This window comes from Solea senegalensis, linkage group LG5 (genome assembly GCF_019176455.1).
Source record: "Solea senegalensis isolate Sse05_10M linkage group LG5, IFAPA_SoseM_1, whole genome shotgun sequence".
In the NCBI taxonomy this organism is placed as follows: Eukaryota; Metazoa; Chordata; class Actinopteri; order Pleuronectiformes; family Soleidae; genus Solea; species Solea senegalensis.
Genome location: NC_058025.1, coordinates 3,285,620 through 3,304,187, shown reverse-complemented (window position 1 = coordinate 3,304,187; position 18,568 = coordinate 3,285,620). Strand labels below are relative to the sequence as shown.

Here is an 18,568-nt window from a genome sequence, read left to right as displayed (position 1 = left end):
CCAGCTGTTGCTGGAGGTATTATGCTAACTATCTTCTAACACAGGACAAATAAATGCTACATTAGCTTGGCTTGTCAGTCCTGGCACTTTAATTCTCAGCAGTGTTCATTCAGACTATTAAATTCCCTGCTTATCTCCCCAGCATGTGGCGCACAAACACACTAACAGGTGCTGCGCTAAGTAGGTTGCTAACATGGGACCAATGCTACATTAGCTTAGCTCGCCAGTCCACTTTCATCTTCATTATATTGTTCATTCAGACTATTAAATCTCTGGTTTCTCTCTGGTTCCCAACTGTTGTGTGAGGTATTGTGCTAACTAGCTGCTAACACAGCGTTGGTGCGATGTTAGCTTAGCTCATTAGTCCAGGTGTCTTTTTGTCAACAGACAGGAACACACAGATCACGTTTTTGCTCTGTGACTAACTGGTGAACATGAACGAGTGAATTGAAGCTACATGTTTACACGTTTTCTTTCTGCTGCTGTGGCTAACAACAGCACTGTTTAGCATTCTTAATTTCCCAGAATTCCTCATCTAACTTCACTCTTTCCATTAAGAAACAGACTTGGCCCATAACACTCCTCCATCTTAGGTCTGTGGTCTGTGATAAACTATGATTCTTCTGTCACTTATCGCTAAAATTATATTTTTCTCCCTGTTGATCAAGTAAATGGAGAGAAAGTGGGATAAAGTGTGGCTGTTCAGAGGAGGGAAACATTTAAAATTCCATGTGAAATGACCAAATAACTGAACCATGGTGGTTAGTAAATTTATGAATTGGGAAAACACCAGTAGAGGCTCTTAATAAATTGTCTGTGGCTCTAATAATATGCTTCCTTCAGGCTTCAGGACGTAAACTCAATTATCAGCACAAATCACGTCAACTTATTTGGTGGAATCCGTTTAATCAAACTACTACCATAATGTGATTATTCACAATAATTAGGTTGTGGTGTGGCTGTAAAAAGAAAAAAAAAAGAAGTTCCGGTTCCCACCCTGTGCTTCAGACCTCACAGTGCCCTGCCTGTCTGTCTGTCCTGTCCACCTGTCTGTCTGCGCTTGACACATTAACACAGTCTCTCCACCATAAATCTCTCTCAGGTTTGAACCTCCTTCTCCATTCCTGTACTTTCCCACAGTGGCGTGAACTAGTCATCAGGGTGTCTCACTGTGGTTAGACAATGCGGGGCCTCAGCAGACCTGTTTGGTCAGTGGCTCTTGCTGAGGGATGTGTGTCTTTGGATTCAAAACAACAGATAACGAACGAAGCCCGACCTGGTGGCATCTATCTCATCATCTCGCTCTACTTGATTGTATCGCGGCGTTTCTCTCAAGGAAGTCATGTCAGGCAGAGAGCGAGGGACTCACACACTCACACTGCACGTCAGTAATAAGAAACGTCGCGGCGCGGCCCTTTGACCTCGCATACCCCTGAGCGGCTCGACGTGCTCGCTGGAGTTCGTGGTTCGTTCCCCCTGAAAATGTGCGGCGCAGATGCACATGACAAAGTCCCCATTGAGCTGAGTCAATGGGAAATTGTTGGGAAAAGAAGGGGGGGGGGGATGTGTTTGCTCATGGGAATCCGGGACAAACTTAAGATTTAATGGAAAACCAATTAAACAATATTTAATTAGAATAAATGCTGACCTCTCAGTGACCTTTCTGCTGATTTTTCCACCAGTCACTTTTGACGTGGGATGAAGCAGCGTCACAGCGTCATGATGGGATAGATAAAGCCACAGTGACACGCTCACAGTGTGACATTTATTGTCATATTGTGATTATTGTAAGCTTTTGTGTCTTTGTAGAGAGCTAATAACTAAAGTTTGCTTATGATGGAATTTCATGTTTTATATTTTAGCTCCAGTGACTTCTCTAACCTTCAGAATTTATATTTTCACGTACACTTTTTTTGAGGAATTGAGATTTAAACACTTTGGCTCTCTGGATTTTTTACTTTCACATCTTCTTAATTTTGCTGCATACATATACTGTAGTTCTATTTTTTTTTAATATTCAACTTACACATTTACAGTTGTTTTCACTAAAGAAAGTCTTTACATAATTGCAAAATATTATCTGCGTGATATCAGTATCGACCGAAGATAAGACTAACGACTGAAATAGTGGACTGACTAGGCTGTTTTTTAATCTTTATTTATTTTTCACAGTGAAGAACATGTAAATCCATAAATATGCAAAGTATTATGTAAATTTTTACTACAGTAGAGACTAAATGACGTCCTGTGTACTCCTAATATGTCGTTGTGTCAGAAGATCACAGATCTTTGTCTTTGTCTAATCTTTGCTGGTAACAGTGTATTGGGAAAATGTATGAATTGGGAAAACACCAGTAGAGGCTCTTAATAAATTGTCTGTGGCTCTAATAATATGCTTCCTTCAGGCTTCAGGTGTAGGACAGAATGATTAATAGCACAATTGATTATTTTAAGTGCAAGGAAAAGACATCTTAACGTGGGTTATCACTTCTTGTGTGGAAGAATCTACAGTTCTAGGCGCGTTTGTTCTCGCGGTGTCGTGATTTCTTTTACCCGATGAAATGTGAATCCGCAGAGTGAAAGGACAGCGTTTTGAGGGAAAGTCAAAAACAAGCGAGTGCGGTCGCAGTAATTGAGTTTTAAAAAAAGGAAATGAAGTCACAGTGAGTTCTGTTTTGTCCTTCAGTGGCTGCTGCTTCTCTTCATGTGGGTTCAGTGTTGATGACTTTCATGTCTTGTTTTTATGTTTTGTTTGTTTGGCCTTCATCTCTTCATCAAACTGGGGAAGTTAGTGTAGACGGAACCGTCGTAGAGGATGTGAGACATTTAACCCTTTAGCGCCGAGCGTTCGCACAAGTGCACTTTGCGTTAGCGTAATTTCACGACGGCTTGTGCTATCAGAAACATTCCAACAGTTCCTGAAAGCTGAGAGGTTGCACGTCAAAGCCAGCGCTGTTGCAGGAAGCCGGCAACATCAGAACGGGGGAAAGTGGGTAAAATATTCCATTTTTTTGGAGTTTTTTTGGACATTGAGACAAAAACTCTCAAATTTTAAATTGTGCATGCAAAATTTCTGGTGTTTTTCTTTCATTTTAAAATGTTAATACACTCACAGGACATTTTCTGGCTCTTTTATAGTTAAAATAAGCACACAAAAAAGTCCAGACGGATCTTTTGAGGCATGGGTGTTAAAGGGTTAACAGTTTTGCCTCTATTATCTAAATGTTTACATCAAGTTTGTTGTTTTGCATCAGTGATGGGTGACATAAATGTCATTCTTGAGCAGGTTTTATGTTGCTTGTCTTCATATTTGCGACTGTGACGCTGTTAAAGTGGGTACTTTTTAAGGTCTGATAACCCGGGGCAGCTCCAGGCACTTGAGATTAGATTAGATTATATTTTAATTCTTTTCATGGTGCGCTGTCTTTTTAAAAAACGGTATTATACAAAAAAGAGGAGGAAGTTCACTGGACGTGTCACAGCTTCCATTATGTGAAGCGAAAGAGGAAGTCATCATGCTTGATCTGCTGACCTGTTACCAGAGGGTCATTCCATGTGCGGTGGGAACAAATCTAATGTACGGCACGGAGGATAAGGCGAGTGAGACACCCCACTCTGTCCTTACCCCACCACACCCCCCACGCTGGGCCAGGAGCCCACATGCCCCTCTGGTGTGCTGCTGCTGTCAGGGAGCCAGGCTGATTATGTGCTCATTACTCCAGCCGGGCAGAGAATGGCAGAGTGGGAGGGGAGCAGCAGCAGGCTGCTGGCTCCCCAGGCCTGCAGGCTCCCCAGGCCCCCAACGCTGCACTAATGAGAGCAGGGGGAGCGGATGGGCACACATGGGGGGGAGCGGGATTACTGCCCAGGGGCCAAGAGGAGAGAGATATACACCTAAGGAGACACCAGCAGGGACTACAGCTGCATGATAGCGTCAAAAAAAGAAATGATATTGTGATTATTTTTTGATAGACGTTGTGATTGTGATATGATTCATAAGTGGAAGCACTTATCTTTTCATTTTCTTGCATAATGCTTTTTTTCATGTCCATTGATTTGGATATTGCACTTAGTTTTATTGATGCGATGGCCACGTCCAGTGTTGTCCTGTTGGTCCCAAGCCGGGATTAAAGGGAGGGGTTGTGTCAGGAAGGGCATCGGGCATAAAGAAATCTGCTGTGGCGACCCCTAGAGAGGGAGAAATTATTATGTAATTAATCTAGGGCTGAAACATTTACTCGATTAATCGATTATTAAACGAGCAAACCAACTATTTCGACAATCGATGTGTTTTCAAGGAAGTTTCTGATTTTTCAGCTTCTTAAATGTGAAGATTTTCTGGTTTCTTTGCTCCACACAACAAAGAAATCATTAAAACTGAATGGTTTTCTGACATTTTTATGGACCAAGCGATTACTCATTTAATCGATTATGAAAATAATCGTTAGTTGCGGCCCTAGATTAATTGTAAATATGGCTCAATATCACTGTTCAATATCGATTTAAACTACAGAGCTGTTAGCACCACATTTGCTGATGTATTTAACACCTGCAGCCATTGCAAGGACATAATAATTATGTTAAATATTATATTAAAGAATTATTCTCCCGACTGCAACTGTGTGACAAATATCCTGCTCCCATTAAAGAAGAAATAAGCAGCCCACAGCATGACTGTGCAGTCTGTGCAGAGTGAAGCATGCGATATAAATCTGGTGATTCTGACCCCGCAACAATTAACATTGTGTCATAGTTTCCGTCGCCTTTATTTATGCACATTTTATATAAAAAAACCTTATTGAAAACAGACATTTTAATGGGAAAAAAATGGAAATGCAGCATTGACATTTTACATGGTGGAAAAGGTGCAGTTTTGAAATGTGTGAGTGAAATGTCACTCAAATTTCACTGCAATGGAAAGAAAAAAACTTGTGGAAATGATGGACGACGGGAGGGTTTTTCGTGGGACTGATGAGGAAACCACCAAACCGACATTCCTCCACCGAAGCAGCAAATGTTTCCACAATAACAACAACTTATGACTCAGACCTTAAATTAACATTTTCTTATACAGAGATATTTTGAATATTTGTGAAATTTGGCAGAAATTTAAAATAATAATAACAAAGTACTTAATTGTACAGATTGTGGAACGAGCCTTTAATATTTATATCAGGGGCCAGAACCACTGTGTTTTTACAGTACTTTTGAAGCTAACTCAAGGCCACACAAGTTCAATGATACACTTAAAAGGGGAGGTGAGGATTTTTCATCTGCGTCTTACACCAATAAATGTTGCTAAATTATTTACTCTGTAGATGTAGAGAGAGAAAAAAAGAAGAAGTAAATCCCAGCATCTGGTGGGGACAGAGAAGTGCGGGGACGGTCCATCCTGTCAGTGTGCAGATTGGGTCCATAAGGCCCGTATGCTAATCGGGACGCCTGCTCCGGCCTCAGGTCCTCAATTATTCAACAGTCAGGTTTGTTTAGCATTCACTCGGTATTGCTTTTTGGTAGAAATGGTGGTGCTGGTCGTGGCGAGGTGAGGGCGAGGTGGGAGGAATGGGAACAAGCTTCTCTGTGAACACACACACACACACACACACTCACAGGTTTGAGCACCAATTCTTATTGACTTCCATTCATTATCACAGCCAGTTCCTCCGAAATGAGATTCTGCCTCATTTAGGACCAGGTTTTGGTCTCCGTGAGGACTTACTGGTCAATATTTATGCCAGAAAATGTCCCAAAGAGCGCACACACACACACATGTGCAGGCACACAGTCGTCCAGCACCCCAAAAAAAAAAACCCCAACCTATTTCAGCTCCTGTGTTCAGAGCGCGCTGCGTTCTCATGAATAATACATCAAAGGTGCTGCAGGGCTGGTGTGATGCAGTATGAGGAACCTGTCAGACCATCAGTAGTGGCCGAGCTCGGCCAGGGAGCAGAGGAGAGGAGAGGAGACGAGAGGAGAGGATACGAGAGGAGAGGCGAGGAGACGAGTAGAGTTGGCGTGGCTGTCTGAATCATTTTTTATAACATAATAAAAGTCTGCCGATAATGTCGTCAGGGCTGCGAACGTCGTTCAGTCATTTGCAGTAATTTGTCCGCGCGGCCTTTTTTCCTCCGCGTCATTACAGACTACACTGACTCGTACTGTTACACTGGATTAGAGTTAGCTGTGACTCTATAATGAGGCAGAGCTCACCGGTGTGTGTGTGTGTGTGTGTGTCCCTCACTAGAGGATTCTCTGATTTTAAAAAAGAACTTTGTGACCAATTTTCCAATGTTTTAATCCTGAGAAAACACAGATTAAGGCTTAACAATTAATCGAATATGCATCACAAACATGACGCTGGTGAATCTGGTCTGTGATTGTGAGGGGCCATCCGTCCCGCTCTAACCTCCACATGAGGGCCGCGCGGTGGGGCTGTGCCAATCTCAGCTGACGTAGTTTTTTAATTCTCTAGATATCGCACACGGTTTTAATCCCTCACACTACAGGATAATTCGACCAGATAATCTGTCCATATCAGCCTAAAATCTGAATTGAAGGCACCCACGGTTGCCGGATCGGGACTGAAATCTGGCCAATTATCCTCCAGTGTGGGGACAGGCTTTTATCGGATTATCCAGGGGTTTAAATATGGGCTGATCGTGAACTTGACACATGCACAAGAATCACTGTCTTTGTGTCAGGAGTGTCGGGAGTAATAAAGGCGACGAGGGACCTGGTCCTCTCACTGTGTCATAAGTCACTTAGTCAGTGAATTGTTTAAGTGAATTGAAGTGGCAAGGTCTAGAGCAGCATTCCACACATGCCTCTGGTTCCCTGCGTGTGCTGCAGTCGTCAGCTCTCTGTGGCAGAACGAGATATTATTACCCCTCTCTTTTTTGTGTGGAACACATATACGGGATTTTTTTTTAACCCATTTCGGCTCAACAGACTTTTGACTGCGGGTCTGGCGAGAGTTTCTCATTTTGAACAACCTGGATCCATCATGAAATCAAAGGCTTTGGGGAGGACTGCGCTGAATACTGATCTGAGGTCTGTGCAGCGCCGCTGAGCCGCTGCAGAGACACCATCCTCTCCACGAATGGAACGAGGAACCAGTGCTTTGATTCCAATCAAACCTTCTGACAGAGACGCTGCTGATTATCTGCAGATTTACCATGGGAAATAATGTTTTAACAAAAATATTTTATTACCACCCTTCATCCGCCCCAGTGGGACTCCACTCTCACCTCTGAATTTATTGACTGACCACTGGCGTTCACGGGAGTAACACGACACCGTGTTGTTCTAACCCACAATTTCGCCGCCTTTGACCTTTTTTGGGAGGCGATGACCAGACGTAAAGCACACGCTGTCCCACGTGACGAACGGCATAGTTTTGGTACGGGCCGACTCTAAAGACATGCGACGCGGTCGCGCTCCCTCTCACGTCCGCTTCCTGTTGCCGTTGACAAACAGGGCTTGGATTTCTCAGCATGCCAGGCATTCTTTTCACCCTGTCTTTCCTGGAGTTTTGAAAAGGCCTCTGAGCCTCCCACCCAGAAATCGCCGAGCATAAAGCCACACAAAGCTGCGGGGTTATTCAGTTTGTTCTAAGCTCTCTTCCCCATCGGCTGTTTGCCTAGTAATTCAATTCAGATGTGCAGGATCCAAAAACATGTTTGCTTGACTGAAATCCACCCCTCCACCCACATTGACCAAGCACTGTGCTTTTCTTAGCGCCGTTCCAAGTTGGACAGCCAAGTGAGGTGCTGCCACCTCGGCCTTTTTAGCTTCAAAACCCTGCGGAGGAGACAGACATCTTTTCTCTGCACCGTCTCAGCGACTTCTCCAACATTCCTGTCACTGTGTGCACTCGCTCCAACACTCGTCCTGTGTGGGTTTTTTTAACCTGCTAACTGAGCGCTGTGCCCCCACCACCACCGCCAGCCCCCCCGCGCGCGCTGCAGACACGTTATCAACAAGCCGGTCTGTGTAAAAAAAAAAAAAGAAAAAGAGCAGGAGTGCAGATACCATCTGGTTCCAGGTTGCGCGTTATCCCTCCTATCACGTATATGTTGTTTATATTTAAAACACGGCTCATGTTCCTTGTGGTTTCCTTATTACACTTTGCTCGAAGATCATGAAACCAGACGCATGAAGCTGTCATGGGCCCGAGGAATATTACCTCCATACATAAGGCGAGTGAAAGAAGGCATTGATACATTTGTGTTTGGTTTAAAGTCACGATTCAGCCATTAGTCCGGTTTGTTTCGCTTTGACAAAAAGCACATTTTCATACGAGTTTTTTTTGGGGGGGGGAACGTTTTTTTTCCCCCCCGCTGTAATTAGTTTAGTCTGATTTTGATTGATTTGATACAAAAAAAAAGAAAAAAAGAAGGAGAAAGGTTTGTGATTTTAAAGATGAAGCATGGAGGAGACAAGTCTACGGCTGCAACGCATGATTATTTCCTCCGTTATTCAAGTTCTCGTTTGGTTCAGAAAATGTTGAAAAATGTTTTTCAAACCTCAAAAAACGTTATATAACATATACACATAAGTCTTCTATAAAAAGGTTGGGAAAATTCAGCATATTTGTTTGGAGACCCCAAAACATTTGCCCGTGTCCCATCTGTGGGCCGCGACCCAGACTTTGGGAAATACTGATCTTAGCTCTTAATACATCAGGGGGGGAAATATCAGTATTTTATTGCTGCAACTAACAAATATATTTCCTAATTCATTTATCCGTCGATTATTTTCTTGATTCGTCGAGAATTTGAATGTTTACAAATCTGGACATGATGATGTTTTTAAATGTCGTGTTTTGTCCACGAACCAAAAATCAGTCTTAATAATTTCTTTATCACGTCGAGCAAAGAAACAAGAAAATATTCACATTTAAGAAGCTGAAAACCTCACGTTAACGTTTTGTTTTCTTCAGTCAGACAGATATCGTGATGTGTTGCTCTACGATCGCCTCGCGGTATATTGTCGTACCGCGATATTATTGGTATCGCGGACCACGTATCGCGTAGCATAACATGAGGTACCCTGTGATTCCCACCTCTAGGTTGTACATGTTACACACTGTGAATAAAAACACTATTAGAGCATTGTCTTGTACCAGTTGTTCATTCGTTCAGTTATTTTTTATCAAAGTGAGTTTGGTCGTTTCAAAGACCAGCAGCCGCCACTGTTATTGCGACCTGCATTCTCCCCCCACACACACACACACACACACACACATTTGCGCTGGGCTGCTGATTTGAAACTTAGGAACGATGTTTAGAGCACACAGGATTTGGTGTATTCCAGGATTTTGAATAATTAAAAAGCATCATTTGAAATTCTCACAGAACCGCTTCCCAAACTGTGTTGGCACACACAGGTCTAGAGGTCTGAAACATGGGAGGAAATGCAGGCTACGTTTGTACGTGAAGTAGAACAACAAAGCACGACTTAAATATACATGACATGCGGGACCGGGGGTTTCAGCACAGCCAGTCAACGCTATTTCTGCCATGAAGGGATGTAATCAAAGCTATTTTTCTGGTCCCCGGTCTCTGCTCATCATCACGCGCCTTGACCCTGAGGTCAGTTTATTCACCTGTGTTCTGAGTTGATTTTCTATTGTACATGCATGTCCATGGAAATGCAACAATAACACGGTGGCGACGGCGGCGACGGCGCCGGCGACAGCTGTGCTGTGTTGGCTCGCTGCTGCGTCTCAACTCTCCGTGTGGGACGTGGCACTCGATACTCGGCGTCCTCCTGCGCCAGATAATTCAGGCCACATCCACACGACTCTGTTTTCATTTAAAAACGATGCACAAATTCCTGCTCAGGATGTTTCCCTGCTGTCCACGTTAACCCCACGGTTGTTTCTCGTCAATTGTCAGTTTTAAACAATAACTCTGGACGGGAGCGGCGTTAAATGTAGCTGAACTGCATTGTGGGTAGTCGTGGGACACTATAGGATACTATCGCAATGAATGAATGTTTATTTCGCTGACGTTCATATAAAAGTAAACATAAAAAGAGATCATTTAACACAATTATGCCAATAGCCAAAACAGGAATAGGCTGAACAACAACACAAGGAGAAACCAAGAAAATCAGATTTACGTTGTACTTACAATTATAGTACGAGACTTTCAATTCGCATTGCAAGCTGTAATTATTGTACATTTCAAACTTTTTTTGAGCCTCAAAAGAGTTTTTACACAATTTCATTTCATCATCGAGTTTGTTCCAAAACTTTGATAAATCCTCGTGAATTTTAATTTCCTTCTCTTAGTTTAAAGAATGTCTGAACGCGAACAGGAAGTTTTTATTCACCAATTATTCAACTATGAAAAAATGATTAGCGGATTCCAGATATACATCTTTATTTATTACTTTAATTACTAATCATGATTAAAAAATCAATTGAAAGAAGTCAGTCGTGGCGATTTTCTATTATCGTGATAATCGTGAAAATCCTGTCTAACTCTTTATTATTAATGTGCCACAAGGGGGCACTGTGTCTTTCCTCGTTCCTTCCTTCATTCTGATCTTTGAGAAAACCAAATGTCTCTCCATTTATATATATATATATATATATATATATGTATATATCACACATGTGTCACAATACACAGACTGTTAAACCAGCACCAACATTTTAGCCGAGTCATGTTGTGGGCTGTTTATTTCATCTGTGAATTCTGTCTTTGAAATAGCGTAAAATGGTTGAATATTGAGGTTGTGATTTCCCTACTGATCATTTCTATGTAAAAGCATGTTTTTTTTTAAAAAGAAGGGAAAATATAAAACTATTACTATTATAGTGAAGTTGATTTTATTCACTCCGCCTCAAACACGATGTCCTCACGTACATTTTGTTATTGTGAGAAGTCCAGCGGCGACCATGGGCGCGTACTATGTATAAACGCTCACAAAGATCGCCGGCCGCTCAGTCTCTGGTTAAATCTGGAAGGAAAAAAAAAGAAGTCCTGAGCTAAGTGATCTTAATATAGCCGTGTGTAACAGCAGTAAATATTTTCTTCACTCCACGTCTGGAATCACCACAATCAAAGCCTGTTTCGACATCGCAGGAACCAATTTTCGTAAGATTTAAAAGGAGGAAAGAGGTTGGTCCTCCTCTTCCTCCCCCTTTCTTTTTTTTTTTTTTCTAAATAAAAAGAGGCTACGATTTGGAACAATTCTGAGCAGCTTGAGGCAGCAGAGTTTACAGAAGTCTCAATGCAAACCTTGTTCCCTGGCAGACCACGCTGGAGAGAGACGAGAAGTGGGGGGAGGGATATTGAAGAAAGGTTAGCCTAGAGGAACAAGACTCCTTTCTCCCCCCATCGCCCCCCCCTCCCTTTCCTCACCCCCCACCCCTTGACCCTCCCATGTGACAAGTTGAGCCAACAAGTGCTCTATTCAGCCAGGCAGCGAGAGGAAATGACTGCGAGGCTGAGTGCTGCCTAATGAAAGTAGAGACGCGGATGATCGTTATTATTATTATTTTTATTATTATTATTATTATTATCACTATCGTCATTATCTTTGTCAAAGTTAAATCTAAAAACAGCGACAAAGTTTCCTCTTATCTGGAGTCGTACTAACGTCCTGTCAGTGGGCGTCTGCTCGTTGCCATGGAGACAGTGCTGTCAGACAGACAGAGTGGGAGATGATGTCTCCACTTGTTTATGGCTCTTCAGTTTACCTTCGCCTGATTGTGTTTGTTTGTGGTGTCGCTGCTGCAGTAACTTCTGGACTCTGTGGCACCGTTGTTTGGTTTTTTCTCTCCTCCTCTTGCTGGACTGAACAAACAGTTTGCTCCTCATCTTAACGACTGTAATGGTCTTGGCATGTGGCCGTGAGGCTTTTTTTTTTTTTAGTGTTCCTTGGTGCTGGTCCAGATTGCATCACAGGGCTGGTCACACACACACACACACACACACACAGACTGATGTTTACCAGAGAGGGCACTCACACGTGATGGCAGACTTACTTTTGGACAATGGTCACCAGGGATCATGTGCTGAGCAACAATACGGGATTATAAAATAATTTGTTTTTTAGCAGAGTCTCTTTAAACTCTTTCAGATTAAAATTAGCAGCATTACCTGGGATTAACCGTTAGTGCTCACAGGTGCGCCGTTGGTAAATTATACACAACTCCTTATATGGACATCCTGGGGCGTGTGTGTGTTTACAGGTCATAATATAGCTTCATGCTTTACACAATGCGTTTTTTCCATGAGTCAAACTTATGATTAACCTTGTGTCGGGAGTAGCCATAATCATGCAAAAGTCACAAAATAAACCCTTTTTATTTTATTTTTGTTCATAAAAATGAGCCATATTTCACAAATTCAATCCCATTTTTAAAATTTTTGTTTTGCAACTAAAGATTCTTTTCTGGATTACTCGAGTAGTTGTTTGGTTCATAAAATGTCAGAAAATACTGAAAAATACTGAAAGAGGTCGATCATTGTTTACCAAACCTCAAAATGATGATGTTCTGAAATGTCTTGTTTCTGTCCACAAACCAAAATTATACATTTTTGGTGATTTTTGTTGTGATATGAAGCAAAAGAAACCCAAAAATATACACATTTAAGAAGCCAAAAAACACATTTTAACTATAAAGTAATATTTAATCTACAAAAAAAGTCCCTAGTTGTAAAAAGCAAAAGAAACACACATGGCTATGTGGCTAATGACTTTGCTAGCAGCGTTAGCATTAGCAAGCTGTTTGACCCAGGAGTGAATGCTGATCAAAAACATAATCTCCGGCCATTAAACAGGGTTTTTTGACCGGTCGGAATGTGGAATATGATTAATTATGCTGAATTATGCTGAATTATGTGGACCTTTGTCTCATTCCTGTGTCTGTTCTGTCCCTCGCAGTCCAACAAAGTCCCTGTGGTGCAGCACGCTCACCACGTCCACCCTCTGACGCCGCTCATCACCTACAGCAACGAACACTTCTCCCCCGGGACGCCGCCGTCTCACCTGTCCCCAGAGATCCTCGACCCAAAGACAGGTGACGTCTCACGGCTGACACAAAAGAGACGGTTTTGACATTAGACACAGTCTGAGTGTTCTTTTGCTCTTAGTGATGATACAAATAATACACAAACATGTATGTTTTTAAGCTGTCCACTTAGTTAAAGTACTAAATGGATAAAGATTTAATATTTAATTCATCAGACGCCTTTTCTTTTGGGCTGTGACTTTAAAGACTTTCCCTTAAAGGTATTGTTACTGGTGAAGTTGAATTTATCTACTAGTTTCTGCCAGATTTAATACTTTTAACCTACATTTCACACATTGGACCTTTAATAAATAAGGAAAGAACAGTCATTGCTGTGAGTTAGCCTCTCACTCACATGTTTTATTATTCACTGACCACTAGCGTACTCTTGTATCGTAGATTTGCTCCATATGACAAGTTTCTCCAGCTAGAATGTGAGCTTTGTTTGCACTGATCTTTAGCCCAGTTATTGTTATTATCTATTTATAAGGCCGTAGCACTTTAAAAACACCACAGTACTGTGTGCAAACCTCTTAGGCTGTCATTAGATGGTTTAAGCAATGTTATCATGACAGTAAAGTAAATTATCTCTACTCTTTAAAACCTGTGTTCTATCTAGTGAAGGTCTATTATACCAGGTTTGTCCAAGACATACTTCAGCATTAAAGTTATAAAAGTTTCAGTCACATCATTTGAATTCAAATGTCAATGATGACAGAATTTGGCAAAACATAAGAACAACAAAGTTAAGACTTTTACACAGGTGAATTAAACAATTAGGAAAATTGGAAAAGTGCCACTTTAATAAGAGTGAACTGCATTTTAAAAGCTGTTGTTGTTGTTGTTGTTTGAATGCAGGTATTCCCCGGACACCACACCCATCAGAACTCTCTCCATACTACCCACTGTCGCCCGGCGCTGTCGGTTCAATCGCTCATCCACTGGGCTGGTTCATGCAACAGTAAGTTCTACTATAATATAATTATAGTGAAAAAAATGTTTCTAATCAATATTTTGCAGGTTCTTTCACTTCTATATCACAGTTTATGTTAATGATTGACCTTTAAATTACCGATTGCAGTGGAATCAAATTAACAAAAATGAGAAAATACCACCTTGTTTTTTAAGTAAAATTCATGTTAAGTCAAGTAAGTTGAAGTAAATCATCAAAACTGATGGTGGTCCGCTTCTTCTTCATTGTTGGTGCAGCGTTACAGCGCCACATACTGGCCTGGCAAATGTACTACTTTTTTGAGGAGGTTTTTGTGTGTGTGAAGACATTTCTTGAAACACCACACATTTTTAAAGACTAAGATTGTATCGGGAAGGTTCTGTTGCTGTAACTCTATGACTCTATCTGGGGGGGGAGACCTTAAATCTTCTCCAAATTAACCCAATTTGATCAAATCAAAGTCTTGATAGAGTTTACAGGTGCAACAAATCAGGAGAATAATAAATTAAAAACATTGTCGTGTGTTTTGCTCGGGGTCTCGACATCGATTTGTAACGGTGCCGTTCCACGAGTATGGGATTTGAGTTGATGAGTCAAGGAATTATGGGTTTATCTATGTCAGCTGTGTTTGATTCACCTCACTCACTCACTCACTCACACACTCACTCACTCAGTCACTCTGTGTCTCCCAGGCAGGGCCAGCCCATGTACTCAATCCCTCCGGGGGGATTCCGTCACCCCTATCCAGCGCTGGCAATGAATGCGTCCATGTCCAGGTGAGCAGCTCATGTTAACGCTCCTCCTCCTCCTCCTCCTCCTCCTCCTCAGAGAGGGACATTTAATATCTGCTGTTTCTATGACGTGCTGTAATCTTATGAGACTGGGGGAAAACAAATTGGTAGGGATGACATGACGCAGTGTTTTGCCTCTTTTTTTGAGAATTATTGATCAATCACGTATTACAAATGTTGCATTTTGTTGCCAAGTCACTGAAACACTGTTTTTTTGTAGTTTATATGTTATTTTTGTCGTGAAAATACTGTCAATAATTGCACTGCAGTGCAGACATTAAGTGAAGAGTGGAGAGACAGACCATTAGTGAAGCTAAAAAACATGTTTGTGTTATTTGTTATCACTAAATCGTTATGTTTTGAGGAGTAAGAGGGGAAAAAAAAGAAGAAAATCCATATGAGTCGACCTCTACTCAGTATCAGTACTGGTCTGATACTTGGGATATTGTAAAGAAATTACATGAATCTTATTTTGAATATATAACGACAAAGTCGAAAACTTGGGTTTTGGGTGAAGAAACCCAGATCACGGACTGATTGGTGGTGTCAGGACTACAAAGGGATGTGAGGTCTAAGTCGATCACAGACAAGTTCAGCTTCTTAAATAGAGTGAACACATTATTGGCATTCAGCGCTTCTCTCCTGGCTTTACTCTGAGAGCTAAACTTCTCTGTTCTGAGTCAGTCCATCACACACACACACAGGTTTATGCAGCTGTTCTTTTGAGGACACTGCATTGACGTCCATTCATTTAGACAGTGTACACAAAGCCTCTTCTCTAACCTTAACCCCTCAGAAATTAGCTTCTGCCTCATCAGGACTAGGTTTTGGTCTCCATGAGGACTACTGGTCCTGACAAGGTCCTAAAGAAACACACTCCTCAACTTAATGCCCTAAAACCAAAGTCTTAACCCCAAAAAAATGTCCACACACACTTCCTAAGGTTTATTTTGGTCCTCACAAAGATACACATACTAGTATGTACACACACACAGAGAGAGAGACACGTGCTCACTCAGAGCCCGAGAGATGAAAGGGCCCGAGAATCGATTCGGACAAATCAAAGCTCGTCTGCACTCGCGCGTCACATCAGACGGAAACACTCTGACCCCTCTGTCAAAAACCGGGCAGATTTGTAGTCGGGCTTCCGGTGTTAGTGTGAGATGAAATATTCACGGGAGTCTCTGTGATCAGTCAGCAGCAGCACATGCTGCTTCATCCTCAGGCGAACGCACAACAATCACAACATACAGGAGAATACAGGAGTTTATAGCTTATTGTTCCCACGTGGTGGTTTAGAGCTGAATTTGAATCCACATTTCAAACCATCATGTTCCTAATCACTAATATAAACTTTACAGCCATATCTGTAAAAGTTAATGTCATTTTATTTTTGGTAAACAAATTTTTGCTAAAGATTGATTAAAACTTAATTTTTTTATGCTTTCTATTCAAAAACATAAACACATAAATCTTCAATAAAACATTTGTGAAAGTTCAGCAAATTTGTCCAAATTTGCCCGCGCCCCAACTGAGGGCCCCGACCCAGCCTTTGGGAAACTTAATAATTATCCAAATTATTAAATACATGCTACATTGTGCATTGTCTCAGTCTGTCATACATTAAAAGTCTTAAAATGGAGGGATTTAAACTTTTATAACAATCACTGTCGAGTGTGTGATTAATTGTTAGCCCCACACACACACACACACACACACACACTGTTACAATGCTCCATTGTGTGAACAATTGGAAAAGTGAGGGAGCCACTTTGTGAAAGGTGTTCTGTGTGGACGCCTGTCGGAAACGCTCCTCGTGCTCTGGAACGTGGTGAGGAAAGTGGTTTCAGGTGTCACGGCCATGCTGTCGCCATGGTAACAACACACTCCACTTTTCTCCAGCCACTGCTAAATAAAGGGGCTTTTGACAAAGTCTTTTTTTCCCCCTTTTTCTTTTTTTATACAAAAAGCATGCATGTAACTCTTTGTACGTATGCTTTTTAGTCTAGACAGACACACAGTGAGTGAAGTTCAGAGCAGTCATGAGAGAAGTTACCGTGGTTCTTTTGTTTTTGTTTAAATGTTGCCTGCTGTTCGTCCTCTCAGCTTGGTGTCCAGCCGTTTCTCGCCTCACATGGTGACTCCGCCGCCGCACAGCCTCCACCAGACCGGCATCCCCCATCCTGCCATCGTCTCCCCGGCCATTAAGCAGGAGCCCAACGGAGACAACATCAGCCCCTCAATGCACGCGTAAGGACAATTCACTCAGTCACCAAAGCCTGCTTTTGTTCAACCTTTTGTTCTTGTTCTCATCCACACGGAAGCAGAACGTTTCTGAATACAAAATTTGACTTTCATACACATGAACCCTCTAAAACGACTCCAATATTAATGTTACAGTGGTTACTATTTCGTAACTTTTACTTTTTTAAATCTTTCAACTGATCTCAATGATGAAATCAAAAAATACTGACTGCCATCCAAAGTTGTACAAAAGTAAGGCTCACTACAAGGTTTCGTTTTAGTTTAATTTTTCATACAGTTAGCATTAAAACTTAGGGAAAAAAGGATTATTAAAATGCGTCAGGAGAGGTAAAGAAACCACAAGCTTATACAGTAAGAGAGAAAGTAAATAATGACCCAAAGAAATAACACAACATATATAAAAAAGAAATCAATAAAAGGCAATTTGGTAACAAAAAAACACATCTTTACAGTTATAAGTACTTTTTAAAACGATGGCAATCTCACTTTGTACTTACATATCTGTACACTACGATCTCTGGGTGACTGTTTGTGTTTTGCATTATACAAAGGAACATGCTTTGACCAGCATGTGTGGTTATTAACTGTACGTTGTAAAGATGCGGAACACGAAGCTGGAAAAACCAGAAGTGAATGTCAAGTAAACACAATCCCTCTTGTCAAAAACCTGTTTGAACCAAGATGTAAAACTAACTTTAAACGGCAGAATCAACATCAGAAAACGTATCCCACCGTGGTCTAATCCCAGTTTATGTTCCGTATTCATCTGTGAACAGTTCAGGTGAATTTTGCTTTACAGTGTTAGGAAGAGCTGGTCCAAAAACACCCAGGTTTAAACAGAAATGTAGTAGTATCATCCGACCACTAAGTATTGTATTCTGTGATTTCGTGATATGGATTTTTTCCTCCATTAACGTCATATCTTCGACTGTGTTTTGTTTGGGATCAGCAGGAAATCGCCCGTTCCTCCCAAGAAAGAAGAGGACAAGAAGCCTCATATCAAGAAGCCTCTGAACGCTTTCATGCTGTATATGAAGGAGATGAGAGCCAAAGTAGTGGCAGAGTGCACTCTGAAAGAGAGCGCGGCCATCAACCAGATCCTTGGAAGACGGGTAAGTGGCACACACATACACATCTGTGTGTATACTGTATATGTGTGAATGGGCTGCAGCTGATAACTGACGAATCGCTTGGTTATTTTCTCCATTTGGTCCATAAAATGTTGCTGAAAAAACCTCAAAATGACAGTGTCCTCTAATGTTTTAAAGATTTTCTGTTGACCCATTTGTAACCAATTAATTACCAATAATTGGTGATTACTACGTGCCGTCCTTTGACCTATTTTGTCATTTTGTCCACAGTGGCATTCCCTGTCAAGAGAGGAGCAAGCCAAATACTACGAGCTGGCCAGAAAGGAGAGGCAACTCCACTCCCAGCTCTATCCGGGGTGGTCAGCACGAGATAACTATGTGAGTTGGGACATTTTTATGGTCAGGTTTTATGTCGGAGCGGATTGAAAGAATGCCTTTC

General features: G+C 41.6%; 1 protein-coding gene across 2 annotated transcripts in view; it reads left to right on the top strand.

Annotated features, from left to right (window-relative positions):
- The window catches only part of tcf7l1b (transcription factor 7 like 1b), a 54,078-nt gene that overhangs the window by 31,599 nt on the left and 3,911 nt on the right, over positions 1 to 18,568 (top strand). Inside the window, exons 5-10 of one of the 2 annotated variants that reach the window (XM_044026101.1) lie at positions 12,904 to 13,039; positions 13,889 to 13,991; positions 14,675 to 14,758; positions 16,880 to 17,023; positions 17,988 to 18,150; positions 18,400 to 18,507. In XM_044026101.1, the coding sequence (XP_043882036.1) occupies positions 12,904 to 13,039; positions 13,889 to 13,991; positions 14,675 to 14,758; positions 16,880 to 17,023; positions 17,988 to 18,150; positions 18,400 to 18,507 (738 nt within the window). The remainder of the gene's footprint in view (positions 1 to 12,903; positions 13,040 to 13,888; positions 13,992 to 14,674; positions 14,759 to 16,879; positions 17,024 to 17,987; positions 18,151 to 18,399; positions 18,508 to 18,568) is intronic. The other variant, XM_044026102.1, reaches the window with a different exon arrangement.